This window comes from Oncorhynchus tshawytscha, linkage group LG11 (genome assembly GCF_018296145.1).
Source record: "Oncorhynchus tshawytscha isolate Ot180627B linkage group LG11, Otsh_v2.0, whole genome shotgun sequence".
NCBI classification, from domain to species: Eukaryota; Metazoa; Chordata; class Actinopteri; order Salmoniformes; family Salmonidae; genus Oncorhynchus; species Oncorhynchus tshawytscha.
Window position 1 is genome coordinate 13165435 of NC_056439.1, and position 27684 is coordinate 13193118.

The following is a 27684-nucleotide window of genomic DNA, read 5'->3' on the forward strand; positions in this document are numbered from 1 at the left end:
GGATTGACTTTACAAAAATTATTTTGGCAAACAATTATTGTGATTCATCCTGTATTGTCCCTAACATCATTACCCCATAGCAACAGATGTGGGATACAGTACATACACACACACACCTCACAAACATCCACAAGCTCAGATGTTTAACAGTTGTTGGATCCCCGAGCCAAACTCAAGAGAACACTTGGTGTGAACACATATACAGTTGTAGCTTTTTGAGAAGGCATGCAAAATTGAGCAAGAACGGGGAGATTTGATTAACCAATGTCAATTTATAGCTGATGCCGCTCAGATCCCCCCCTGTGCAGTCAGACCTTTTGATTATTTTGTGCCACAATACTTGCTGGCAACACTAGCTGCAGTAAGCCATGGGGAGGGTCACACACAGTCAGAGGGGGCAAAGTATTGTGGCACAAAATAATACCTGGGTCATCAACGTTCTCATGGGGCGGCAGGGTAGCCTAGTGGTTAGAGCGTTGGACTAGTAACCAAAAGGTTGCAAGTTCAAATCCCCGAGGTGACAAGGTACAAATCTGTCGTTCTGCCCCTGAACAGGCAGTTAACCCACTGTTCCTAGGCCGTCATTGAAAATAAGAGTTTGTTCTTAACTGACTTGCCTAGTAAAATAAAAAATAAATACAAATTTGCAGCTTGTATATTATGCTCACCCAACTTGGGGCTTTGGCTTTGTTGAATCTTTGTATAATTTTGTATAATCTATTTTAAATGTATATCCCATGTATGCACAACATTGAAAGCGCTCTGTCACAACTCCTGCTCACAGACACACACAAATCGGCTCTGGCTTTTGCAACCAATTTTACTCACTTTCCTCCACACATTTCCGAATACAAAAAACACACACCCCACCTTCCATCACAATACACTCACACATATCCATATAATGGATTGTCTTGACAAAGGAGAAATGCTCACTAACAGGTATGTAAACGAACAGATTTTTTTTGAGGAAAACGTTTTTCGTGCGTATAGAACATTTCTGGGATCTTTTATTTTAGCTCATGAAACCAACACTTTACATGTTGCGTTTATATTTTTGTTCAGCATATACAGTTGAAGTCGGAAGTTTACATACACCTTAGCCAAATACATTTAAACTCAAGTTTTTCACAATTCCTGACATTTAATCCTAGTAAAAATTCTCTATTTTAGGTCAGTTAGGATCACCACTTTATTTTAAGAATGTGAAATGTCAGAATAATAGTAGAGAGAACTATTTATTTCAGCTTATATTTTTGTAGTTCTGTTTCACCAGACCAGAGGACATTTCTCCAAAAAGTATGATCTTTGTCCCCATGTGCAGTTGCAAACCGTAGCCTGGCTTGTTATGACGGTTTTGGAGCAGTGGCTTCTTCCTTGCTGAGCGGCCTTTCAGGTTATGCCGATATAGGACTTGTTTAACTGTGGATATAGATACTTTTGTACCGGTTTCCACCAACATCTTCACAATGTCCTTTGCTGGTGTTCTGGGATTGATGTGCACTTTTTGCACCAAAGTACGTTCATCTCTAGGAGACAGAACACGTCTCCTTCTTGAGCGGTATGACGGCTGCGTGGTCCCATGGTGTTCATACATGCATACTATTGTTGGTATGTGGTACCTTCAGGCATTCAGAAAATTGCTCCCAAGGATGAACCAGACTTCTGGAGGTCTACAAAAAAATTCCTGAGGTCTTGGCTGATTTCTTTTGATTTTCCCTTGATGTCAAGCAAAGAGGCACCGAGTTTGAAGGTAGGCCTTGAAATACATCCACAGGTACACCTCCAATTGACTCAAATTATGTCAATTAGCCTAACAGAAGCTTCTAAAGCCATGACATAATTTTCTGACATTTTCCAAGCTGTTTAAAGGCAGTGTCAACTTAGTGTATTTAAACTTCTGACCCACTGGAATTGTGATTAAGTTAAATAATCTGACTGTAAACAGGACTAAATGTCAAATTGTGAATAACTGAGTTTACATGTATTTGACGAAGGTGTATGTAAACTTCTGACTTCAACTGTATACATATGTGATTCTTCCATTCCCCCCCCAATTTAGTTTTGGAAAATATTTTCTTAACTCCATTGTTGGTTAAGGGCTTGTAAAGTAAGCATTTCATGGTAAGGACTACAGTCATGGCCAAAAGTTTTGAGAATGACAAATATTAATTTCCACAAAGTTTCTTGCTTCAGTGTCTTTAGATATTTTGGTCAGATGTTACTATGGAATACTAAGTAGAAGTATAATTACAAGCATTTCATACGTGGCAAAGGTTTTTATTGACAATTACATGAAGTTGATGCAAAGAGTCAACATTTGCAGTGTTGACACTTCTTTTTCAAGACCTCTGCAATCCACCCTGGCATGCTGTCAATTCACTTCTGGGCCACATCCTGACTGATGGCAGCCTATTCTTGCATAATCAATGCTTGGAGTCCGTCAGAATTTGTGGGTTTTTGTTTGTCCACCCGCCTCTTGAGGATTGACCACAAATTCTCAATGCGATTAAGGTCTGGGGTAGTTTCCTGGCCATGGACCTAAAATATCTGTTTTGTTCCCCAAGCCACTTAGTTGTCACTTTTGCCTTATGGCAAGGTGCTCCATCATGCTGGAAAGGGCATTGTTCGTCACCAAACTGTTCCTGGATGGTTGGGAGAAGTTGCTCTAGGTGGATGTGTTGGTACCATTCTTTATTCATGGCTGTGTTCTTAGGAAAAATTGTGAGTGAGCCCACTCCCTTGGCTGAGAATCAACCCCACACATTAATGGTCTCAGGATGCTTTACTGTTGGCATGACACGGGACTGATGGTAGAGCTCACCTTGTCTTCTCCGGACAAGCTTGTTTCCGGATGCCCCAAACAATCGGAAAGGGGATTCATCAGAGAAAATGACTTTACCTCAGTAGTCCAATCCCTGTACCTTTTACAGAATATCAGTCTGGCTTCTTTGCTGCCCTTCTTGACACCAGGCCATCTTCCAAAAGTCTTCGCTTCACTGTGCGTGCAGATGCACTCACACCTGCCTGCTACCAATCCTGAGCAAGCTCTGTGTTGGCGGTGCTCCGATCCCGCTGCTGAATCAACATTAGAAGATGGTCCTGGCACTTGCTGGACTTTCTTGGGTGTCCTGAAGCCTTCTTCACAACAGTTGAACCACTCTCCTTGAAGTTCTTGATCCGATAAATGGTTGATTTAAGTGCAATCTTACTGGCAGCATAATCCTTGCGTGTGAAGCCATTTTTGTGCAAAGCAATGATGACGGCATGTGTTTCCTTGCAGTTAACCATGATTGAAAGAGGAAGAACAATGAATCCAAGCACCACCCTCCTTTTGAAGCTTCCAGCCTGTTATTCGAACTCAATCAGCATGACAAAGTGATCTCCAGCCTTGTCCTCATCAACACTCACACCTGTGTTAAAGAGAGAATCACTGACATGTCAGCTGGTCGTCTTGTGGCAGGGCTGAAATGCAGTGGGAATGTTTTTTGGGGATTCAGTTAATTTGCATGGCAAAGAGGGACTTTGCAATTCATCTAATCACTCTCCATAACATTCTGGAGTATATGCAAATTGCCATCATACAAACTGAGGCAGCAGACTTTGTGAAAATTAATATTTGTGTCATTCTCAAAACCGTTGGCGACGACTGTACACCGGTTGTATTCAGCGCATGTGACAAATACAATTTGATTTGACATGGGTTGTATTAGTTACTGGTTATTTCAGCCCTCAGGAAGTTTGTAATCAAGAGGAAATTCTGTCCCATAAACTACATAGCTACAGTACATTTGGTATCAGATATCAAAGAATTGCCATGTATATTTGTGTGGGGTAAATTAAGTGTAATTGTAGTGAAAGCTTATTTATTCAACCTTATTTTCAGTAGTCTTAACTGTAGACATTTGTATTTTATCATTTAATTATAAGAATACATTCTATGTAAAAGGCAAATAAATACTTTTTAAACATTCGACTGGTTGTTACTTTGTCTATTGCTCGAAATACAAAAACCTGACTTATACTACTTGGGTGCATTGACTTTTACGTAAACGTCCATAATAGTGTTAATTTGATAATCTAGAAATGACAGTACAACAGGCATGTTAGCCGTCTGTTTATTGAGCAGTGGGTCGTTAATTCTCTGGCAAGCTTTTTTCTCTCCCTTTCATTTAAATACCATCACATTTTAAGCCTGATCTCTGTCCAACACTCCCAAATGTGGGCCTCCATCTCTCCATAGGGCATTGACTTTCTATTACTGTCACTTACGCCAACTGCCACCTTCTGGCGAGAAATGACAAATCAAGTATCAAAAGTGCATTATTGCAATACTGTCCCGCTGAAAATGCAAAATGCTTTAAATAGTATAAAACTGCAAAAAACAGTGCATACAGCAAAAAATAATAATCACTTATGAAACTGTACCCCCCCTCCCTTTGGTCTCAAACGTCAGGAAGCGAACCTAATCCCCCCCCCACCCGTCCCCTTTAGAAAAGTTGAAATATTCACATTTTTAATCCCAATAAAAATGTTTTTTTTTTTTTTAAAAGAGTGCACTGTATGCAAAGACACCTCTATCTGCATAATAAACCTATCCGTTCTGTGCAGCAGTGACCTGCATTCCCCCGAAATCCTCGTCTTCTTCCAGGCTTCGTTTAAGGCTGCCTGAGAAGTACAGACATTCACAGGGTCAAACATCCAGTAATAAAGAAAGGGAAAGATAGCAGTGACTGGTGGTGAACTTAAAAGGGATACTTCGGTACAATATGTTACCTTACATTTTTTTCAAACTGCACGCAGAGCCATAAAAATGGTATCTGTGAGTTTGTCTGAATCGGGTATGTAGGAAATTACCGAAGTATCCCTTTAATAAACTGTGTGTAAACACCTGAATTTCATGGGAAAGAGTCGCTTATCTTTGGGCACTTATGAGAGCATCAATTCTGTTCAGTTGCTGATCAACTTCTTTCAATGCATATTGCAATACAGGGATAAAAGTTGAGCCTACATGTCAACTGCATAAACCACATGATTGGCGGTCATGCCGTTTTGATTTAAGTCGCTTCAAGTCTCTGCAGTTGCTCCTCATCCACTGCACCCTGCAGCTATTGTGGAAAGCACAATTGTCCCCCAATCATTAATTAGGGTGTTTAGCTTGACCTACGTGAACCTGAATAAGAATAATTTGCCACGATTTATAAGCTGTAGTGCCCCCATATACTCTACTGGCAGACCGCGGTCAGTCTTCAACCCGATATCATATAAACACTCATAAGGCATGGAAAATGTGTAGAATTGCGGGAAATTAGCTTTAAAATGAATAATTCTATCTCCGCCAACAGGGCTGTGAACAGTTTGGGTCGCATGGGTTTCGAGTTGGGGGGTTTGCCACCTAGGAAAGGTGTGTGACCGGAACTTCTCAAATAGTACTTGAGTACCCCTGCTATAGTGGATCCAAACAAATGTGATATTTGAGAGACCTCTTACCACAATATGATATTTAGTTTGTGAGTGTTCTTAATGTGTTGTTGGACGATATAGGGTGGTAGAATGTCACAATAAACTCTTCTCTAACTAAAACCTCTATTGAACAACGGTGGGTATTTTGACGCTGCCCTGTTGCTATGAGCTTTGCGGTTGGAAAACCACTAAATGTGTTGTCTGTACATAAGAACCTCCGCCGACTGCAATCGAGGACTTTCTAGGCTGTTGGTAAGTCATCTTAAAATGCACCCACGGTGACACAGACGTGTATGGTAAGCGTGGAATGAGCCCAGGTTCCTGTAACTGTAACATGAATGGAAGATGCACACACTGACCTGGCATTCCAGCATGCAGGGAGAACGATCTGCCCAGCTGTATTGGTGACATCATCTTGATGGTTAGTTTAGCTGAGTAGATCGCTTCATATTCCTGGAAAACACATCATCAAGAGATGGAGCGCTGCATTAAAAACCATTCAGACAGAAATGTCTTGTATCAAGCAGACATCCATCTGACACATTTGTAAAGTTGAAAACCATTGAATATGCCTCATGTAATCTCAGTGATCAGAGCTGTTTGAAAGATTATGAGTTCACGACTTGATACACAGGACCCTACCTGTAATTGATGCACAAAGCCCACGTTAGGGTTGATGCAGAATCTCCTCTCCTGAACGTGGCTGAAAGCATCCCTGTAGAAGAACCAGCACATTTCAGAAGGACATGTTACTAGATATTTGGTCACAATGCATCTGGACAGTGTCTCTGCAATAAATTAAACCTGCTTGGTTTGTTGAATGGTCTTACCTGTACTTTATGCCAAATGTCTCCATAAGGTATGCAATAACTAAGGCAGCGCTGAAAGGACAAGACAATAATTGTGATTGAGAGTAATACTTGTCTAACAGGAAGATCAAGCAAGATCAATACTCAAGCAGGCAAGAAGAGTATTTTCAAACAGTAAGGATCTATTAAAAATCTAATCTATAACATGAGATGTGACAAACCTTCTTGATATCCCTGCGTTTCCATGAACTAGTACCTTTCCTATGTGAACAAGACAAGGACAGAGTCAAGATACACTACTGTTCAAAAGTTTGGGTCACTTATAAATCCCCTTGTTTTTGAAAGGCACATTGTTTGTCCATTAAAACATCAAATTGATCAGAAATAGTGTAGACATTGTTAATGTTGTTATTGACTATTGTAGCTGGAAACAGCTGATTTATGGCATATCTACATAGGCATACAGAGGCCCAATATCAGCAACCATCACTTCTGTGTTCCAATGGCATGTGTTAGCTAATCCAAGTTTATAATTTTAAAAGGCTGATGTTGATTAGAAAACCCCGTTGCAATTATGTTAGCACAGCTGAAAACTGTAGTTCTGATTAAAGGAGGAATAAAACTGGCCTTCTTTAGACTAGTTGAATATCTGGAGCATCAGCATTTGTGGGTTCGATTACAGGCTCAAAATGGCTAGAAACAAATAACTTTTCTGAAACTCATCAGTCTATTCTTGTTCTGAGAAATGAAGGCTATTCCATGCGAGAAATGGCCAAGAAACTGAAGATCTGGTACAACGCTGTGTACTACTCCCTTCCCAGAACAGCGCAAACTGTCCCTAACCAGAATAGAAAGAGGAGTGGGAGTCCCCAATGCACAATTGAGCAAGAGGACAAGTACATTAGAGCGCCTAGTTTGAGAAACAGATGCCTCACAAGTCCTAAAACTGGCAGCTTCGTTAAATAGTACCTGCAAAACACCAGTCTCAACATCAACAATGAAGAGGCGACTCCGGGATGCTGAACTTCTAGGCAGAGTTGCAAAGAAAAAGCCATATCTCAGACTGGTCAATAAAAAGAAGAGGTGGGCAAAACACAGACACTGGACAGAGGAACTCTGCCTAGGCGGCCAGCATCCCAGATTCGCCTCTTCACTGTTGATGTTGAGACGGGTACTATTTAATGAAGTTGCCAGTTGAGGACTTGTGAGGCGTCTGTTCTCAAACTAGACACTAATGTACTTGTCCTCTTGCTCAGTTGTGCACCGGGGCCTCCCACTCCTCTTTCTATTGTAGTTAGAGCCAGTTTGCGCTGTTCTGTGAAGGGAGTAGTACACAGTGTTGTACCAGATCTTCAGTTTCTTGGCAATTTCTCGCATTGAACAGCCTTCAAACAGGCAAAATGGTTTTCTAATGATCAATTTGCCTTTTAAAATGATAAACTTGGATTAGCTAACACAACGTGCCATTAGAACACAGGAGTGATGGTTGCTGATAATGGGCATCTGTAGATACTCCATAAAAATACATTTTTTTAAAAATCAACCGTTTCCAGCTACACTAGTTATTTACAACATTAACAATGTCTACCTTGTATTTCTGATAAATGTGAAGGTATTTTAAACGGACAAAAAAAGTTGCTTTTCTTTCAAAAACAAGGACATTTCTAAGTGACCCCAAAATTTTTAACAGTAGTGTATATTGTAAAGAGTTCACAAGTACTGTATAGTACTGCAAATTCCAACAATTCTCAAGATGCAGGGTACAAGAAATGTAACATTGAAGTAAAAGTACCCGCACACTGTTGTACGCACACAGTTTATTGCAACTAAATTCTAAAGACAAGATACTATTCAATTAAAGAAATGTTTATTACCTCCACTGGCTAAACAGTCATCAATAAATTCTTTAATCTGTGGAGAGAGGAAAATATATACATTTTAACATGACAGGGCAAATCAAATCAAATTGTAGTCACATGTCCCGAATACAACACCTTTACAGTGAAATGCTTACTTATAAAGCCCTTAACAAAAAAATTAACTGCATTGTTGGTTAAGTAAAAAAATGAAAAATAACAGTAACAAATAATTAAAGAGCAGTGGTAAAATAACAATAGCGAGGCTATATACAGGGGTACAGGTACAGATTCAATGTGCGGGGGCACCGGTTAGTCAAGGTAATTGAGGTAATATGTACATGTCGGAAGTTAAAGTGACTATGCATAGATAATAAATAGAGTAGTAGCAGCGTAGGTGGGCAATGCAAATAGTCTGGGTAGCCATTTGATCAGCTGTTCAGGAGTCTTATGGGTTGGGGGAAGAAGCCTTTTGGACGTAGCACTCTTTTGGCACTCCGGTACCGCTTGCCATGCAGTAGCAGAGAGAACATTCTATGACTAGGGTGGCTGGATTCTGACAATTTTCAGGGCCTTCCTCGGACACCGCCTGGTATAGAGGCCGAGCAGGCCATACCTGGCAGTGATGCAACCAGTTTTAATGGTGCAGCTGTAGAACATTGAGGATCTGAGGACCCATGCCACATATTTTCAGTCTCCCGAGCAGGAATAGGCTTCGTCGTGCCCTGGATTGTCTTGGTGTGTTTGGACCATGATGGTTTATTGGTGTACTGGACACCAAGGAACTTGAAGCTCTCAACCTGTACCACTTCAGCCCCGTCGATGAGAATGGGGGCATGCCCGGTCCTCTTTTTCCTGTAGTCCACAATCATCTGCTTTGTCTTGATCACGTTGAGGGAGAGGTTGTTGTCCTGGCACCACACAGCCAGGTCTCTGACCTCCTCCCTATAGGCTGTCTCATTGTTGTCGGTGATCAGGCCTACTACAGTTGTGTCATCGGCAAACTTAATGATGGTGTTGGAGTTGTGCCTGGCCATGCAGTCATGAGTGAACAGGGAGTACAGGAGGAGAATGAGCACGCACCCCTGAGGGGCCCCCATGTTGAGGATCAGCGTGGCAAATGTGTTGTTACCTACCCTTACCACCCGGGGGTGGCCCGTCAGGATCCAGTTGCAGAGGGAGGTGTTTAGTACCAGGGTGAGCATTGAAGGCACTATGGTGTGGAACGCTGAGCTGTAGTCAATGAATAGCATTCTCACAGGTGTTCCTTTTGTCCATGTGGGAAAGGGCAGTGTGGAGTGCAATAGAGATTACATAATTTATGGATCTGTTGGGGCGGTATGCAAATTGGAGTGGGTCTAGGGCTTCTGGGATAATGGTGTCTATGTGAGCGATGACTGACCTTTCAAAGCACTTCATGGTTACAGACGTGAGTGCTATGGGTCAGTAGTCATTTAGGCAGGTTACCTTAGTGTTCTTGGGCACAGGGACTATGGTGGTCTGCTTGAAAAAAGTTGGTATTACAGACAGGGAGAGATTAAAAATGTCAATGAAGACTCTTGCCAGTTGCGCATGCTCGGAGTACACGTCCTGGTAATCCATCAGTAAGATTCGATCTTATTCCAGTATTGACACTTTGCCTGTTTGATGGTTCTTCTGAGGGCATTGTGGGATTTCTTATAAGCTTCCCGGGTTAGTCCCCCACTCGTTGAAAGCGGCAGCTCTACCCAATAGCTCAGTGCGGATGTTGCTTGTAATCCATGGCTTCTGGTTGGGGTATGTACAGTTGAAGTCAGAAGTTTACATATACCTTAGCCAAATACATTTAAACTCAGTTTTTCACAATTGCTGACATTTAAGCCTAGTAAAAAAATCCATCTTAGGTCAGTTAGGATCACTTAATTTTAAGAATGTGTAATGTCAGAATAATAGTGGAGAGAATTATTTATTTCCGCTTTTATTTCTTTCACTTTCCCAGTGGGTCAGAAGTTTACATACACTCAATTAGTATTTAGTAGCATTGCCTTTAAATTGTTTAACTTGGGTCAAACGTTTTGGGTAGCCTTCAACAAGCTTCCCACAATAAGTTGGGTAAATTTGACAGAGCTGGTGACAGAGCTGGTGTAACTGAGTCAGGTTGGTCGGCCTCCTTGCTCGCACACACTTTTTCAGTTCTGCCCAAAAATGTTCTACAGGATTGAGGTCAGGGCCTTCTGATGGCCACTCCAATACCTTGACTTTGTTGTCCTTTAGCCATTTTTCCACAACTTTGGAAGTATGCTTGGGGTCATTGTCCAGTTGGAAGACCCATTTACGACCAAGCTTTAACTTCCTAACTGATGTCTTGAGCTGTTGCTTCAATATATCCCATAATTTTACTTCCTCATGATAACATCTATTTTGTGACGTACACCAGTCCCTTCTGCAGCAAAGCACCCCCACAACATGATGCAGGACAAGTTTTACTGTGGATATAGATACTGGAGGAAACCGGTACAAAAGTATCTCCACAAGGTCCTTTGCTGTTGTTCTGGGATAGATTTGCACTTTGACACCAAAGTACATTCATCTCTAGGAGACAGAACATGTCCCCTTCCTGAGCGGTATGACGGCTGCGTGGTCTAAAGCCATTACATAATTTTCTGGAATTTTCCAAACTGTTTAAAGGCACAGTCAACTTATTGCATGTAAACTTTTGAGCCACTGGAATTGTGATACAGTGAAGTATAAGTGAAATAATCTGTCTGTAAACAATTATTGGAAAAAATACTTGTGTCATGCACAAAGTAGACTTGCCAAAACTATAGTTTGCTAACAAGAAATTTGTGGAGTGGTTGAAAAACTAGTTTTAATGACTCCAACCTAAGTATATGTAAACTTCCGACTTCAATTGTACGTACAGTCCCTGTGGGGACGACGTCATCGATGCACTTATTGATGAAGCCAGTGACTGAGGTGGTGTACTCCTCAATGCCATCAGAAGAATCCCGGAACATATTCCAGTCTGTGCTAGCAAAACAGTCCTGTAGCTTTGCATCTGCTTCAGCTGACCACTTTTTTTATTGACCGACTGAAATACTATGTGACATTATCCACCACACATGCTGAAACTCACCATAGGGAAATATCTAATTATGTTTTCCACAGGATTGTCAGCAATATCTAAAACGAGGTATCTGAAAACAGAAGAAAGCAGGCCACATTAATTGGCTGATAAATTAAGTGAGAGATGTCATTGGCTGAGTTATAAACACTACAAGTACCTGTTCTCAGTTTGTCGCTTACCTAAATTTATGTGGGAAGTTGGGCTTTATAAAATTGGCCTCGATATCTTGGCGGACACACACCATGTGCGTTATCCCCTGTCTTTCAAGGACAGAAAGCTAAAAGAGACCAAAAGAGATGAGTTAACTTTGAGATTCTACAATATGTTGTTATTTTTATAGTGCAGGGCACGATTTCCCAAAATCATCTCACTAGGAGCTGATCCGTCATTAATATTGTGGAATAATTATCATTTCAAGGTAAGATTTGGAGAAGGTTGATCAGAGAGCAGCCCTGCCTTTCTTTCGATCCTATCAGTATTAACACATGCTCCAACGACACACAATTTGTTATTCGGCGCGTTGTAGGATCATTAAAACACTTGTAAGCATAAGTTCCATCACTTTCGGAAAACCGTGCTGAGGACCTTCAATGTTTCGATGACCAACGTAGAGGGCCGGTGTGGGTTCTGGCTTTTCATCTAGCCAAGCAGAAACACACCTGCTTCTAGTAATCAACTAAACCCAGTCTATAGTCAAGATTTGACAGGTTGAATCAGGGGTGTAAACCATTACGCCAATTCTGTTGCAAAACGTTATCTATTGCAAATTAGCGTTACTTATGGGGGGAGTGGACTAAGACACTGCATCTCAGTGCAAGAGGCGTCACTGCAGTACCTGGTTCGAATCTAGGCTGCATCACATCCGGCCATGATTGGGAGTCCCATAGGGCGGCGCACAATTGGCCCAGCATCGTCCGGGTTTGGCTGGGGTAGGCCGTCATTGTAAATAAGAATTTGTTCTGAACTGGCTTGTCTAGCTAAAAAAGGTTAAATAAAAATACTTTGGTAGTTTCCTCTTAGTTTCATTCCGTTTGGTTCTTAAACTGTAAACAGTTTCTGCTTGACTAGTCTGGAACAAATGCCTGCACCCACACCTGCCCTCAGCAGATAAGAACAGCCACCCCAGCAGATTTACAGGATACCAAATTACCTTGCTTTTCATAGCAGCTGAGTAGGGACCTAAAAACAGGCCTGGTAGAATTTCCTAAAACAGATGAACAGGTTTTAGGTACATCATTATGAGATTACATGATTTAGCTACTATAGCTAATCACTCAGCAGCAGTCACTTTTGGTGCCCCTTACAATAATTCAATTTTGGGGACAAAAGGGCAACAAGCAAACGGTACCTGCATCTCTCTTCTCATTGGATACGCCCAGTCCTGTGGAATAGATAAGAAAATCAATGGAATATGTTAACGGACTGGTTAGCTAGTTCTCTAGCCGGTCAGTAGTCATCGGCCACAAGATACCCCTACCTGGATGTGTTATTGTAGCGAGCATAAGCTACACTTGCCAATGGGACAGCCAGGTGAACTCTTTCGACTGGCGATATGTAGTTAGCTAGTTAGCAAACAAACATTTGAAAAATGCTTCATACGTGATTACATTTAGCTAAAAGTCCAATTTAGCGAGTGCGATTACATGTTATTAGAGTAATTTGTTCATACGGGCTGTTTTTGAGTATGCTCGCAAAAGTTAGCTAAATTGTTCATGATTTGCTATTTGCGTTAGCTTGCATGCTAGCGCTTACCAATAGGTCATCCTTTGACGCAGGAAGGGACGGGAACTGAAGTTTATTATCCTCGTCCATGTTGCAGTGACCTCAGGCGGACGTGGCCTAGGCCTGTCGCACGGTTTTCGTGGTTTGCTAAATGTATAATTGCAGGAGTTTGTTTTGAGGTTGCGTATTCATGTCCGCCATGCTGCTCGCTCGGAGGAGTCACGTGACCAAAGTTACGTAGATGTCGTTCGTCACTAGTTATCAACTCCACAAAGTCATAAACCACGCCTATTTCTACAATTTATCTTCTTAAAATGTGATTTTAAACCTACCCTTCAACCTAACCACGCGGCTAACATTATGCCAAAACATAAACTTAAATTAAGACTAAAACGGGTTGCTTTCATGGTAACTAGTGGAAACCATTCTTCTTCTCAGGTGATGTTTTAGGGCAAACGGTGTATTTCCGCACACTACTGGATGCTGGAAATTAAAAAAAGCTTTGGTGCTATCTGGTTCATTGGGACATCCCTACCCCACTGAATTTGAAATTTAAAGAAATTAAGATTAGGGTTAGGATTATGGTTAAGGTTAGGGTAGGGATGTCCCAAGGATCCCGGATGACCAATAAAAAAAGGGATATCCAAAACGTAAAATGGAATTCACTAAAAACTAAATACAAAGCAAAAACGTAAAACCCTCAGTCCCTCAAAACACACTCAGAGCCCTACTCAGGCCTGTATGTCCATTCCATAATTTCCATTTTACTGTCCTGTCCTGTCCTGTTATTAGGGCATGTTGTTTGTTAATAACATGTCAGCACTTTTTTATTTGATGGGCGCCATTTAGGCTATTTGATCAGAGAAACCTGCATGATGTAAAAACTGTCTCTCATTACATTGTCATAGATTTTATCTACAGCCGGTAGGCTACAGAAAAGGCCACATACTCTTTCTACAGATATATACTATATCTGCTACATGATTTATGTTAGATTCTTTTTTTGAATGATGCGTCACTGCAACAGCGCCCCGGAGAGGCGATAAATATTTTGCGAATTGGGCACTGCTTATCACAGGGTGGCATCAGTGCTCACCTAAAAAGCCCCTATGCCAGTGGTTGAGATAATTTGTAATTGTTTTGGGGCAGAGTTATGTGAAGTTTTATGTGTTGTTGGAGGTGAGTCTTGATCAGTTGAGGTCAGAAAATTCTGACTCCATAGGGGGCCTCCTAATCTACTTCTGCAGTTTATCGCCATAGCAATAAATGCCAAAATATCTACTTCCTTCATAACAATGGAGCCAGAGAAGGCAGACGTTTTAAGTGCCCCCAACCAATTGTATTTTTTGTTTGTTTATTTGCGTTGTTTGTAACTTATTTTTTTTACTTATTTTGTACATAATGTTGCCGCTACAGTCTCTTATGACCGAAAATAACTTCTGTATATCAGGACCGTGATTACTCACCACGGACTGGCAGAATCCTTTTTTCTATTAATGAGTCTGATGAGCACGACGTGAACGATATACTGCTTTCTCAGGAACAGGCGCAGATCCCCATGATTTGCGCGAAGAGGAGGTGGAGAAAAAGTGTCCAGAGGGCGGGCTGCCTTCTAATAATTCGTAGGCGATCGAATAAACCCCCACTTCCTTCCATTCTGCGAGCAACCATGGAATCTTTGGACAATGAAATAGATGACCTACTCAGAAGATTAAACTACCAACGGGACATTCAAAACTGTAATATCTTATGCTTCTCGGAGTCGTGGCTGAATGATGACACTATCAACATACAGCTGGCTGGTTATACGCTGCACCGGCAGGATAGAATAGCGGCTTCTGGTAAGACAAAGGGTGGCGGACTATGTATTTTGTAAATAACAGCTGGTGCACGATATCTAAGGAAGTCTCGAGCTATTGCTCACCTGAGGTAGAGTATCTCATGATAAGCTGTAGACCACACTATCTACCGAGAGAGTTTTCATCTGCATTTTTCATTTACATACCACCACAGTCAGAGGCTGGCACTAAGACAGCAATGAATAAGCTATATTCCACCATAAGTAAACAAGAAAATGCTCACATAGAGGCGACGCTCCTAGTTGCCGGGGACTTTAATGTAGGGAAACTTAAACCAAATTTCTATCAGCATGTTAAATGTTCAACCAGAGGGAACAAAAAAACTCTGGACCACCTTTACTCCACACACAGAGACGCATGTAAAGCTCTCCCTCAACCCTAATTTGGCAAATCTGAAAATAATTATATCCTCCTGATTCCTGCTTACAAGCAAAAATGAAAGCAGGACGCACCAGTGACTAGATCAATAAAATAAAATGGTCAGATGAAGCAGATGCTAAGGTACAGGACTGTTTTGCTAGCACAGACTGGAATATGTTCCGGGATTCCTCCGATGGCATTGAGGAGTACACCACATCAGTCATTGGCTTCATCAATAAGTGCATCGATGACGTCGTCCCCACAGTGACCGTACGTACATACCCCAACCAGAAGCCATGGATTACAGGCAACAGTCGCGCTGAGCTAAAGGGTAGAACTGCCACTTTCAAGGAGCACTACTTGAGCGGGACTCCTTGAAACTTATAGGAAATCCTGCTATACCCTCCGACGAATGCTCTCCTCCATCCAACAGGCAAAGCGTCAATACAGGACTAAGTTTGAATCGTACTACATCGGCTCTGACCCACTCCAATTTGCGTACCGCCCCAACAGATCCCCAAATGATGCAATCTCTATTGCACTCCACACTGCCCTTTCCCACCTGGACAAAAAGAACACCAATGTGAGAAAGCTATTCATCGTTCAGCTCAGCGTTCAACACCATTGTGCCTTCAAAGCTCATCAATAAGCTAATGATCCTGGGACTAAACACCTCCCTCTGCAACTGGATCCTGGATTTCCTGACGGGCCGCCCTATATGGTAAGGAGAGATCATCTGCCACGCTGATCCTCAACACAGGGGCCCCTCAGGGGTGCGTGTTCAGTCTCCTCCTGTACTCCCTGTTCACCCATGACTGCATGGCCAGGTATGACTCCAGCACCATCATTAAGTTTGCCGATGACACAACAGTAGTAGGCCTGATCACCGACAACAATGAGACAGCCTATAGGGAGGATGTCCGAGACCTGGCCGAGTGGTGCCAGGACAACAACCTCTCCCTCAACATGATCAAGACAAAACAGATGATTGTGGACTACAGGAAAAAGAGGACCGGGCATGCCCCCATTCTCATCGAGGGGCTGAAGTGGAGCAGTTTGAGAGCTTCAAGTTCCTTGGTGTCCACTTCACCTGTATGGTCTCAGTGAGATTACATACCCCCATAGCTGGTATAATATCAAAGATAAGGACCATGATTTTTATTGCAAAAAGTTATCGGAACCTGCAAAACTTATTAAGGTTAAAAAAGGGTTCTATAGAACCGTCGTCAGGATCGTCTCCGAGTGGGGGTATGTAATCTCGCTGAGACCATACGGTTGTCAGCCACTTGGAGGCTTGGTGCATGTACAAAGAAAAAGTACCAAATTCAACCATTGGTGGATGGAAACTAAAATAACGGCAATGCATGTAGTCGTGTTAAGGTTTTCATTGTTTTCTTGTCAGAGTTCTATGGTTTTGCATATAACATATTTGACACGTATTGCAGGTTACAGAAGACGCCTGTTGTACTATGAAATCGCCACTCATCCCTGTTAGATCTTGATGTGTTGGCTCTCTATGTATGTACACGTTAGTACAAAAACGTAGAATAGCATCTGTTTCATCTGCTCTTCCGAAGTCGTTCAGAGTGCACACTTTGTTTTTTAATATATAAATATCATTGTGGATATTTTTGTTTGTTTTTTGGGGAAAATTGTGTGATGGTGAAGGGCTACGTAAAGGACAGGGCGCAGTTTGCTTCTGAGAATCCCTGTCTAACAGTCGCTTCCCAATCACTTATGTCCAGTAGCCTTCAGAAATATCCATTAGGCGGGATTCACAGACTATCTTTTTATCTGTCCTGGCCGATAAATATTCGGGGCCATTGGCCTGTGGGCTTGAAGCTAAAGCTGTGCTAACATAGTGTTAAAGTATATGCTCCACTAGACTCGCTCCGCGTTCGTGTCCCTAACTAGAGAAAATACGGAATGAGTTTACAGGGCCATGGTGGACATTTTTTGGGGAGATATCATGTATTTAACACCCTGTATATTTGGTTTAGAGAACAAAGGCAGTGAATTCAAACAACAGGAGGGGATGTCGAGACATTTTGTCTACAACCGGGGTGGGGGCACCGGGCGCTAATTAGAAATATCAATGTTTAAACCCGGGGGGTCGGCAGATATCTGGACATGCTGCATGCACGATAGTGTAAACCTTGGTTTCAAACGATCCCCTACAGAGAGAAGGGGCCTTGAGTGCAGATGCCTGGGCATTGTTGAACACACACCCCTCCCCTTTGTTTTTGAAACACACACTCCTGCTGGCCCGTCACACGCACCCTGATTTTCTGTGTCTTTTTTCTTCGCAACAGACCGGAGTGATGATGTAAAATACATTTTCCTATCGTTAAAGGGTGAGATACTGTTTTAAATACCTTTTATTTAATTCCAAAATATTTAGTACAAACTTTTTAAAGACATGTTAGAATTAATTACCCAATTTTACTAATATTTAAACATGCATCACGAGTGTTTTATGTAAAAACATTGGAGGCCTACAGTTGTAAATCATTACAAACTTTAATAACCAGTAATGTTTATAACATACCATTGTAGGAAAGACTATAAAATAATACATTGTTTTTTTAAGACATTGCATTTCTCTGCGACAGACCAGGGCATGAGAGAAAAGACAGTTTCCCCTTTCGTTAAAGGGTGAGATACATTTTTAAAACCAATGATTTAATTCAAAATATTTAGTACATACATTTTAACACACGTTATAATTCAACATTTTTACTATTTCTGACAGATAAAGGGGCTGGTTAGCCCTGACCATTATCCGTTTCCAATTCACCATCGCAAAGACGCTTGCCCGCTCCATCAAAGCTCCGGACGTTTTCACTCTAGGGAAAGATCCTCCTTCTGGCTTGCGAGTCCTGTGTTTGTCTCAACGATAACCTCGGCCATCGCCGTAATTGTTCACGATTTTGGAAAAGACTGTCCAGCTTATTCATAAGTGTTCTGAAGATATGATAATCACGCCATTTAAAACTTAACACAGGCATAAAAAAAAAGTTTACATCCTTGCATGCTTTGGAAAATACATATGAACTGACAGTGCAAATGCGACGAAATCTATCAAATTGTTCACATGCTAAAATTGTCACTTTGGAGTCAGGGGTATACGCCATTGAAGCGATTCTTAGGGCTCCATTAACTCCATTAAAACATTCTGGGGTCTCACGCAAAACATCCTCCAGGCTTTTGTCATTGGGTTCATGACATGAGCCGCATAGCACCCCGAGAATTGGCCTAGGAGACATATTTTTATGTTTAATATTCTGGGTTTTATTTTAAAAATCTTGTTTAGGTTCTAATCTCCCTGGTGTACATGCACCGAACATCCATAGGCTGGAACCACCTGGAAGCTCTGTGCATGTACATATAAAGAGAACTAAATAGGAAACTCAACAGAGTGTTAGGCTGAGAAACATTATTTAGATGGCTGTTTTATTGTTGTTGAAAGCGTGAAATGTACACAATGCCAAGGGACCTTGTTTCTAACACACACACACACACATTCCTGCTTCATAGATAGCAATCCTACAGGCAATAAAACAGGGGTGTGGGGCCATACTCTTTCAAAAGTTCAAACACAGAACCCCCCAGTTCAACCAGGTACCTAGACATCAATCAGCATGACAACTTCAAAGGAATAGATGCAATATAGATATAAAATAACACACCCTCTAACACGTGACAACAGGAACAGGATGTCCTGGCCGGATGCCCATATTTGGACATGTACGCATCATCTGGACACAGGGCCATAAATCAAAATTTTGACCCGTGCCGTCTGCTCTATACTCACTCCCAACTACACTCCAGACATTTTCATATTGGTCTTCTCCACTCCAACTTCCACAGAGACTCCAGAAAAAACACCCTTCAATGGTGCTCTGCTCCGATGGCAGTCACCTCTTTCTCCTTGATTCTGGTGAGGCGCAACGCATAGTCCTTTTGTTCTGCCGACACAAAAAAATCTACAGAATTCCAGTTCTCGTCAGCCTCAAAGATTTCACTTTACCCAACAGATTATTCACCATTTAACATCAAAACAGATCTCCCAGGTACATCTTCTTATCCTTAAACCATGCTGCTACTACAAACTGTGAAGTAGGCCTAGTTGAAGTATTTGTCTTATTATACTAAAAATCAATTAGTAGTAGGCTTAGATGTTTTTTTCATTGTGATTTGAGCTCTCTTTATCTGTCCTTCAGTGACGGTTGTCCGTCCAGTATTGTCGTCACCTTCATTCTCATCTTTGCTAGTGCCATCAGATTCAAACTCAGCATCAGATTCCGCCATTTTCTGCTCACCATGTAATGTGTTCAACTGCTCTGTGTAAAAAAACAAACAGGAGAAGGACTCGTGAGAATTAAGCAAGCAGGTATAATAGAATAGACTCAGTTACAATGAACTTCACTAGTCCACTGTATCAATAGGCCTAACTCTACATACAACCATCCATACGATATTTTAGTAATTACATATTGTACATACATGATGGTGATCATGATGAGGATGATGGTGACGTAGAACAGACAAACATACAGTCAAGAAACATGCAAAATACATAAATGTATAGTAAGATGCAATTTAATTCCCTTTGCAGCTGTGACATTAAAGTTAGTGTCAGTTAGAATAATTTGTGCTGTCCTAAGACAAATACTTCCTGTACAGTGTGCGTACAGTATAATGATGTGTGACTGAACAACATGGCAAGGCATGGCACAAGTAGTAGAGAGACACAAGCATTGGAAAATGTTAAGATGAAGACTCCGCCCATGATCTACTGCATATGCATTCACAGGGTAGGTACATATCAAGAGTCGCTTTAGGTGAAGAGAGAGAAGGACCACTGCCTTTAAAATGAGTCTCTTTCAAGAAAGGAGAAGAGTTCAGCCTCTGAAATGAGTCCTGCCGTGGATTAGGACCCCTTCCATGGAGCTAAGAAGTGAAAACAGTCTGTGCTGTATGTTTGAGTATCTGTGTGTGCAGATATGACTTGAGATCTGAAATCCTGCAAGGAGCTCAATACAATTCCATCATTTTCAGACAGTTTGAATTAAAGCTGGAATGTTTTTCTGTGTTGTCCTGAGGCCCCGTCCACAAGCATAGACCGGCTGTATGTCCATGAAGAGTGACCAGTCTATGATGCTGCCAATAGAATTCAGACAGAAAGCTTTTCCTACAAAACAAGGGTACATTCCCATGCATATCTTTTTGTTGTTGTGGAGGGTGACATTTTATGATACTTTTTACGAGTTTGCGGTCTATCAAAAAGCCAGTGAAGTTCAGGGATGGAGAACATTACATAATAGCATGAAATGTAACAAAGTTATTACAATTGAAATGATGCATAGAAATCATAGAACATGGTCAGAGGAAAAATACACTATTGCTAAATCCAAAAGAGAATGACTTGACATTTAAAAGGCATGATATTCTTTGTTTCGTGGTTTAACTAATGTTCATGTTATGTTTTTGACAAGGCCCAGCATGAGAGATCGGACTCACCTGTTACCTGTGTGTGTCCATGAAGACTGCCTATAGAATTCAGACAGAAAGCCTTTCCTACAAAACAAGGGTACCTTCCCATGCATATATTTTTTGTTGGGTGACATTTTATTCAAATCAAATGTATTTATATAGCCCTTCTTACATCAGCTGATATCTCAAAGTGCTGTACAGAAACCCAGCATAAAACCCCAAACAGCAAGCAATGCAGGTGTAGAAGCACGGTGGCTAGTAAAAACTCCCTAGAAAGGCCAAAATCTAGGAAAAACCAGGCTATGAGGGGTGGCCAGCCCTCTTCTGGCTGTGCCGGGGTGGAGATTATAACAGAACATGGCCAAGATGTTCAAATGTTCATAAATGACCAGCATGGTCAAATAATAATAATCACAGTAGTTGTCGAGGGTGCAGCAAGTCAGCACCTCAGGAGTAAATGTCAGTTGGCTTTTCATAGCTGATCATTCAGAGTATCTCTACCTCTCCTGCTGTCTCTAGAGAGTTGAAAACAGCAGGTCTGGGACAGGTAGCACATCCGGTGAACAGGTCAGGGTTCCATAGCCGCAGGCAGAACAGTTGAAACTGGAGCAGCAGCACGGCCAGGTGGACTGGGAACAGAAAGGAGTCATCATGCCAGGTAGTCCTGAGGCATGGTCCTAGGGCTCAGGTCCTCCTCCTCCGAGAGAGAATTAGAGAGAGCATACTTAAATTCACACAGGACACCGGATAAGACAGGAGAAGTACTCCAGATATAACAGACTGACCCTAGCCCCCCGACACACAAACTACTGCAGCATAAACACTGGAGGCTGAGACAGGAGGGGTCAGGAGACACTGTGGCCCCATTCTCTGATACCCCAGGACAGGGCCAAACAGGCAGGATATAACCCCACCCACTTTGCCAAAGCACAGCCCCCACACCACAAGAGGGATAACTTCAACCACTAACTTACCATCAAGACAAGGCCGAGTATAGCCCACAAAGATCTCCATCACGGCACAACCCAAGGGGGGGCGCCACAACCCAGACAGAAAGATCACATCAGTGACTCAACCCAGTTTACAAATGACTTTACAAATGTTTCTCTCTACAGTACTCTACGGCAGGGTTTCCCAAACTCGGTCCTGTGGCTCTCCCTGGGTGCACGTTTTTGTTTTTGCCCTAGCTAGATAAGGATTTTTTTTAGCAGCTGTGTCGTGCTAGGGCAAAAACAAAAAGGGGGGCAGGACCAAGTTTGGGAAACCCAGCTCTATGGGACAAAGTTCTTAAAGTAACTGCCCAGTAAAAAAACTAATTTTTAAAAGTTCATATTCATGTAACTCATACCCAAATAATGTTGTTGGATCATATTTGTGGCCAAGGCATGAATTTGAGAAACTTGTAAACAGACTTGTAAACTTGTTTCAACTATTTGATGGTCATGAGAATGAGATGGCTAATCAGCGGTCTACTCGCATTAATATTTTGAATGACTGGTATATGTCCATATCATTCTGTTGTTGGGTTATGCCCACCCCATTCTAACACAGACAAGCCTTTCTTTAACATACTTAATTGAAATGTTATGCATTGTTGGGAAGGGCTCGCAAGTAAGCATTTTACTGTTGGTCTACACCTGTTGTTTACAAAGCATGTGACGAATACAATTGTATTTCATTTTTTTGTAAGGAAAACAATTTCAATCATATTGAATGTAATTAATTATAGGTCATATTTCATAGAAATCAGGATCCTGGCTTTTTTCATATAAACCGGCACAGTTTCATCCTCTTCTAGGGTCTGGGTTGAGTGGGGTATTTCCTCCTGATGGCAGTCCACATCCCATTGCAGTATTGATCAAATGGAGTCTTTATGGCAAACATCCCTCTCATCCCTGCATCATTCATGAGTTCACAACATTCCTGGTCCCCCATGCATCTATTCATGACAGCCACCATGTCTCATACTGTCAGTTCATCCGCTGCAGTCAGGCTCTCAAAGGCCTTCACCCACCTACATTCAGACTCTTCTGGTAGCGGCAGGGCTTCTACTAGAGTCTGCAAGTCCCTGTGAGCCCAATGTTTGTATACGGTTTGTCCACCAGGTAGTTGTATTAGTGGCATCATGTTAGCACCACCCTGTTTGGTCTTACTCCTGGTGTGGTGTGCGGGAGCGGACTGTTGATCCCATAGGCCCCCCTCAAATACGCCACAGATGAATCTTTGGTCAAGCTCACACTGTGGGGGCCCAACCCGGGGTGTGTCTTCACCATTTTCATATTCCTCTGTTCCTTGGCTGTGCGTACCCAGCCTGATGAAATGTACACCTGGCCCTGATGTCGGTGTGCATTGATTCAGCTTAGTCTGTTCCTTACACCTTATTTCAATCCGTTCCATGTCTTTCAGGGTCCGTTCCAGTATTTTCACTGCTCCCTCCTCCTTTCTGAGTTTGTCTTGGAGTTCATTCCATACTCTCCTCCGCTCCTCTTCTTCCTCTTGGGTATTTGTCAGGCTTGTTTCAGTCCATCTGATTCCGAGGATCCACTTTCACTCCTGCTGTCTATGCTCATATTTCCTCCTTCCATCTGTACTTTACTTAGTTCAGCCACTCCTCTGCTCAGCTCTCTGGCAGCTTCCACCAGAGCCTGTATTTCTTCTTTCCTTCCCTCTGACGCCAGGCACCATTCTTGTCCACTGCTGCCCTCATCTGGTCTTTTGTGGTAGTTTACTGTGGCTGAGCGATCCAGTACAGGTGCCATTATTCGTGGACTATCATAGGGTGGTGGCGCTTTAGGGAGTTCCGGGTATAGTCTACCTCCCTGTGGTTTTGGTGGGTTTTCATACGTGGGTTTTCATTTTCTTGAGTTTTTCCAGCATAGCCAGTCCTATGCGTTCCTTCAATTTAGCCTTCTCCATGTCTTCCTTGATTTGACCCTTACTCGGCTCTCCTCCCTGTTTCCACTCGGAACAGGTTTTGTATGTTTTACGCTTCAGCGCTTCCAGCATTCTACCAGGCTCCCCTTCGTCTGGGAGCCCGTTGGGCACAGCAATACTGCCCTCTTCTATCCAATGTCTGTATAATTTTCTCCTTTCTTTCTCCAATTTTTTCCCTCTTTTCCTCCATTGGTCTCTAATGCTGATTTCAATGTTTTCAACACCTTCTCTGCCTCCTGATTAGCCATTGTCTAATGTATTTCAATTACTTGTTTTAATTTGAATACAATATAAATTATCAGGTTCAATTGTGTGCTGCCTTAGAATGTGTCCCAATCTAGCCACTGTCTAGTAAACACCGTGCACTTCTTTACCGTTTCAAAACATAACCTAGGTCTCACACCTGTTATTTACCCGAAGGTCATACAAACTTGGTATTAGTATTTCGACTTAATACCTAATGTACTACAATCATACGGTTCGACTCTCTCAAACCTTACAAACATACACGGTTGAATCACTCAAACCTTAGACATACGTCAGTTCGAAGCACTCAATTTAAATAAAAATGCGCAGTTATTTATCCTCCCTTACTCTTATGCAATATAACCAGGTACTATAACCCTTATAAGGATTTATAAACCTTTCATTCAAACTTGATACCAGCTACAACTGAAATATCTAATGTACTACATATGCTTCAGCAACCATCCAATGTAACACAGGTCTTTTTAATTTGTTGGCCTGCAAATTCTATCCGTAGATCATTCACTCTGATACAGCGCGCCCACTTATATCCCAGTGTTACTGCACTCACTCTAAATTTACCCAAAGTAAATATCCATTTATACTAGAAAAATGTCCTTATGCACACCAGTACACAGCATTCATTGTTACATTGCGATCCTGCTCACACACACACTAGTGAATTCCTTTAACCAATCCGATTCACCGTCATTCAAACAACTGGGTACACATTACACCAACCGACCCATTTAGTACAGTACATTCGTTGTTATACCATAAGAGCAATCGATCAGTTCAAAATTGTATTTATCACTATGTATTCCTCATGATCCTTTACCAATATAAATTAATAGAATTTGGTTACTTACAACAAACAGGTGTCTCACAAAACTAAATTTGGATAACTCCAATGTGCAGAACTTTAGTTTTTCACAACAGGTTTCTGCTTACCTTTTTTAGTTGACCGGTCAGGATTTGTGAGACACACCGTCCGACGACAGTACTGGCCAATCGGCTGGCACACCAATGTCCAGCGAAATCCTTCACCAGATCACGTTAGGGGTCACCAATTGTTAGAGTCGCGTCAATCGAATCTGGTATCAGGATAAATATGATAATGAGTCACCGATTGTATACTATGTATTTTTTATTAGCTAAGCAATAAGTGGTAAATGCAATTTTCATATATACGGGCTCACTGTCCCACCTCGCAGGGCAAACAGAGAACTGACTTGTTCTTGACAAAGATATTATAAATATACCCTGACAGAAATAGTTCCTGCTTCCGAGCCGGCCTGTCAGAGTAGAGACTGGGTGTGGTTTAAACTCACCCAGCCTATCGTTGATTGTTGGCGCAGAGGCTGGTCCCAGCCCCCTAAGCGCTTCAGTTGATAGATGTAACTGTTGCTGTGAAGAATATCTATGCGCTCATGCTCGATACCGTTATCTCGCACCTGGCTCCTGTTATCTAACAAAAGACTGTTTGTTCTCCCAACACTACGTTCTGAATGTGCCCCCCCAACTCATTGCACAGTTCCTGTCTTCATGTTATTCTGTATTTTTCCATCATGAGAAAGGCCCATGGCCCTGAAACTGTTAACAATGTCAGCTATGTTGCAAAACACATACATACATCCACAAAAGCCAACAGCAGATAATATTCAATCACATATATGGTAACGGGCTGTAGTGCATAACACAGAATCCTCATATTACTGATTTGTCTATAAATGTTGTTTTCTCCATCGGATGCCTGTAAGCTCACACTGGATCCAAACACAGCACACAGAACACTCTCTCTGTCTGAGGGAAACAGAAAGGTGACACAGGGAAGCTATCAGCCATACAGCGCATTCAAAGTATTCAGCCCCATTCCCTATTTTCACATTTTGTTACAACCTTATTCTAAAATGTATTAAATTATTTTTAACCTCGTTAAATCAACATAATTAAAAAGCAACAGGTTTTTAGACATTTTAATTATCAGGGAGATGACCAAGAACCCAAATTGTCACTCTGACAGAGCTCCACAGTTCCTCTGTGAAGATGGGAGCACCTTCCAAAAGGACAACCATTCTCTGCAGCACTCCACCAATCAGACCTTCATGGTTGATTGGCCAGATGGAAGCCACTCCTCAGTAAAAGGCACATGACAGCCCGCATGGAGTCTGCCAAAAGGCACCTAAAGGACTGAGAAACAAGATTCTCTGGTCTGATGAAACCAAGATTTAACTCTTTAGCCTGAATGCAAAGTGTCATGTCTGGAGGAAACCTGGCACCATCCCTACGGTGAAGCACAGTGGTGGCAGCATCATGCTGTGGGGGATATTTTTCAGAGACAGGGAGACTAGTCAGGATCGAGGGAAAGATGAACGGAGCAAAGTACAGAGAGACCCTTGATGAAAACCTGCTCTAGATCTCTCAGGACCTAAGACTGGGCCGAAGGTTCACCTTCCAACAGGACAATGACTGTAAGCACACAGCCAAGACAATGCAGGAGTGGCTTCGGGACAAGTCTCTGAATGTGCTTAAACACAAACCTAAAATAGCTGTGCAGCAACAATCCCCATCCAACCTGACAGAGCTTGAGAGGATCTGGAGAGAAGAATGAGAGAAATTCTGCAAATATTGGTGTGACGAGCTTGTAGCATCATACCCCAAAATAATTGAGGCTGTAATCACTGCCGAAAGGTAACTTCAACAAAGTACTGAGTAAAGGGTCTGAATACTTATGTAAATGTGATATTTCAGGTTTTTTATTTGCAAAAATGTCTAAAAACCTGTTTTTAATTTGTAATTTTAGGGTATTGTGTGTAGATTGATGAGGGGGTAAAAAAAACAATTTAATACCTTTTAGAATAAGGCTGTAATGTAACAAAATGTGATAAAGGTCGAGGGGTCTGAGTACTTTCCGAATGCACTGTATCCAAATCACCCAGAGAAATATGAGGTCTATGAGGTCTGTGTAGAGAAGGGCTGACTGGTCACTGTTACTGGGAGGCAGAGTGGAGTGGGACAGGGACTATTTTAGGGGTGGCATAAAGGAAATAGCGGGACAGGAGAAGAGGTTAACTGAATGCTTAGAAATTATGAGTCCTAGATTCTGCAATGCTCTAAGCACATATACTCTGCCTGCCGCAACTGTAAGCAGACTACCATACACTCCTATTCTGTTGGAGGGGGCAGGTATCTGGACTGGCCAGTTGACACTCTGCCCTTCTACACCATAACCCAACTGTACACATTCTACTCCACTTTCACTCAGCCTCTCTACCCAGTGTTTTAGGTTGAAAATTCATTGACTCTTTGCTGTAATTGAATTAAAAGAAACTCAAACATAAGTGTGACGATGTGGTTTTCCTGCTAAATCAATTCTACAGGCAGTTGGTTGAGCGGCGGTGTGTTTTACCCTGTTCTGTTGGCTGTCCAGATGTTCCGTCTCACTTTATCCACTAGAGATCAGTGTATACTGTGAAATTGATACAAACTTTTGAAAAGAGAAGGATAATGGCACCAACCACTTACCTGTAAATGTTTATAATTATTGGCCATGTGTTGACAATGGCGACAAGTGTAGTTTAATGCTCGTCACTGCAGGCATGTTCTGATTTATTTATTTCACCTTTATTTAAACCAGGTAGGCAAGTTGAGAACAAGTTCTCATTTACAATTGCAACCTGGCCAAGATAAAGTAAAGCAAAGCAGTTCGACACATACAAACAACACAGAGTTACACATGGAGTAAAACAAACATACAGCCAATAATACAGTAGAAAAATAAGTCTATATACAATGTGAGCAAGTGAGGTGAGATAAGGGAGGTGAAGGCAAAA

At 41.9% G+C, this 27684-nt stretch overlaps 1 protein-coding gene and 1 long non-coding RNA gene across 4 annotated transcripts; both read right to left on the bottom strand.

Annotated features, from left to right (window-relative positions):
* Nucleotides 1-4102: 4102 nt before the first annotated feature.
* Nucleotides 4103-13206, bottom strand: styx (serine/threonine/tyrosine interacting protein). 3 transcript variants are annotated; one of them, XM_024436787.2, is made up of 12 exons: nt 12987-13206; nt 12583-12615; nt 12385-12438; nt 11414-11511; nt 11244-11304; nt 9596-9628; nt 8147-8183; nt 6494-6533; nt 6294-6344; nt 6106-6178; nt 5823-5916; nt 4103-4668 (listed from the first exon to the last, which is right to left on the bottom strand). In XM_024436787.2, the coding sequence occupies exons 1-12, from the start codon at nt 13044-13046 to the stop codon at nt 4595-4597; spliced, it is 708 nt and encodes a 235-aa protein (XP_024292555.1). In that variant the 5' UTR covers nt 13047-13206; the 3' UTR covers nt 4103-4594. The 3 variants fall into 3 exon arrangements, with proteins under 3 accessions (XP_024292555.1, XP_024292557.1, XP_024292556.1); XM_024436789.2 differs by lacking the exon at nt 12987-13206 and adding an exon at nt 12712-12925; XM_024436788.2 differs by lacking the exon at nt 9596-9628 and having other exon boundaries at nt 12987-13203.
* Nucleotides 13207-17680: 4474 nt separating this feature from the next.
* Nucleotides 17681-25057, bottom strand: LOC121847719. The gene is made up of 2 exons (XR_006084531.1): nt 24803-25057; nt 17681-19518 (listed from the first exon to the last, which is right to left on the bottom strand). It is a non-coding gene; the product is annotated as an uncharacterized LOC121847719 (long non-coding RNA).
* Between the last annotated feature and the right edge of the window lie 2627 nt (nt 25058-27684).

Bases quoted from the DNA above. Each gene is read 5' to 3' on its own strand.
- styx (XM_024436787.2), bottom strand. From the start codon at position 13,046: ATGGACGAGGATAATAAACTTCAGTTCCCGTCCCTTCCTGCGTCAAAG. The intron at 12,616-12,986 runs GTAAGCGCTAGC...TCTATTCCACAG, and splicing joins CGTCAAAGGATGACCTATTG to GACTGGGCGTATCCAATGAG. The intron at 12,439-12,582 runs GTACCGTTTGCT...CATCTGTTTTAG, and splicing joins CAATGAGAAGAGAGATGCAG to GAAATTCTACCAGGCCTGTT.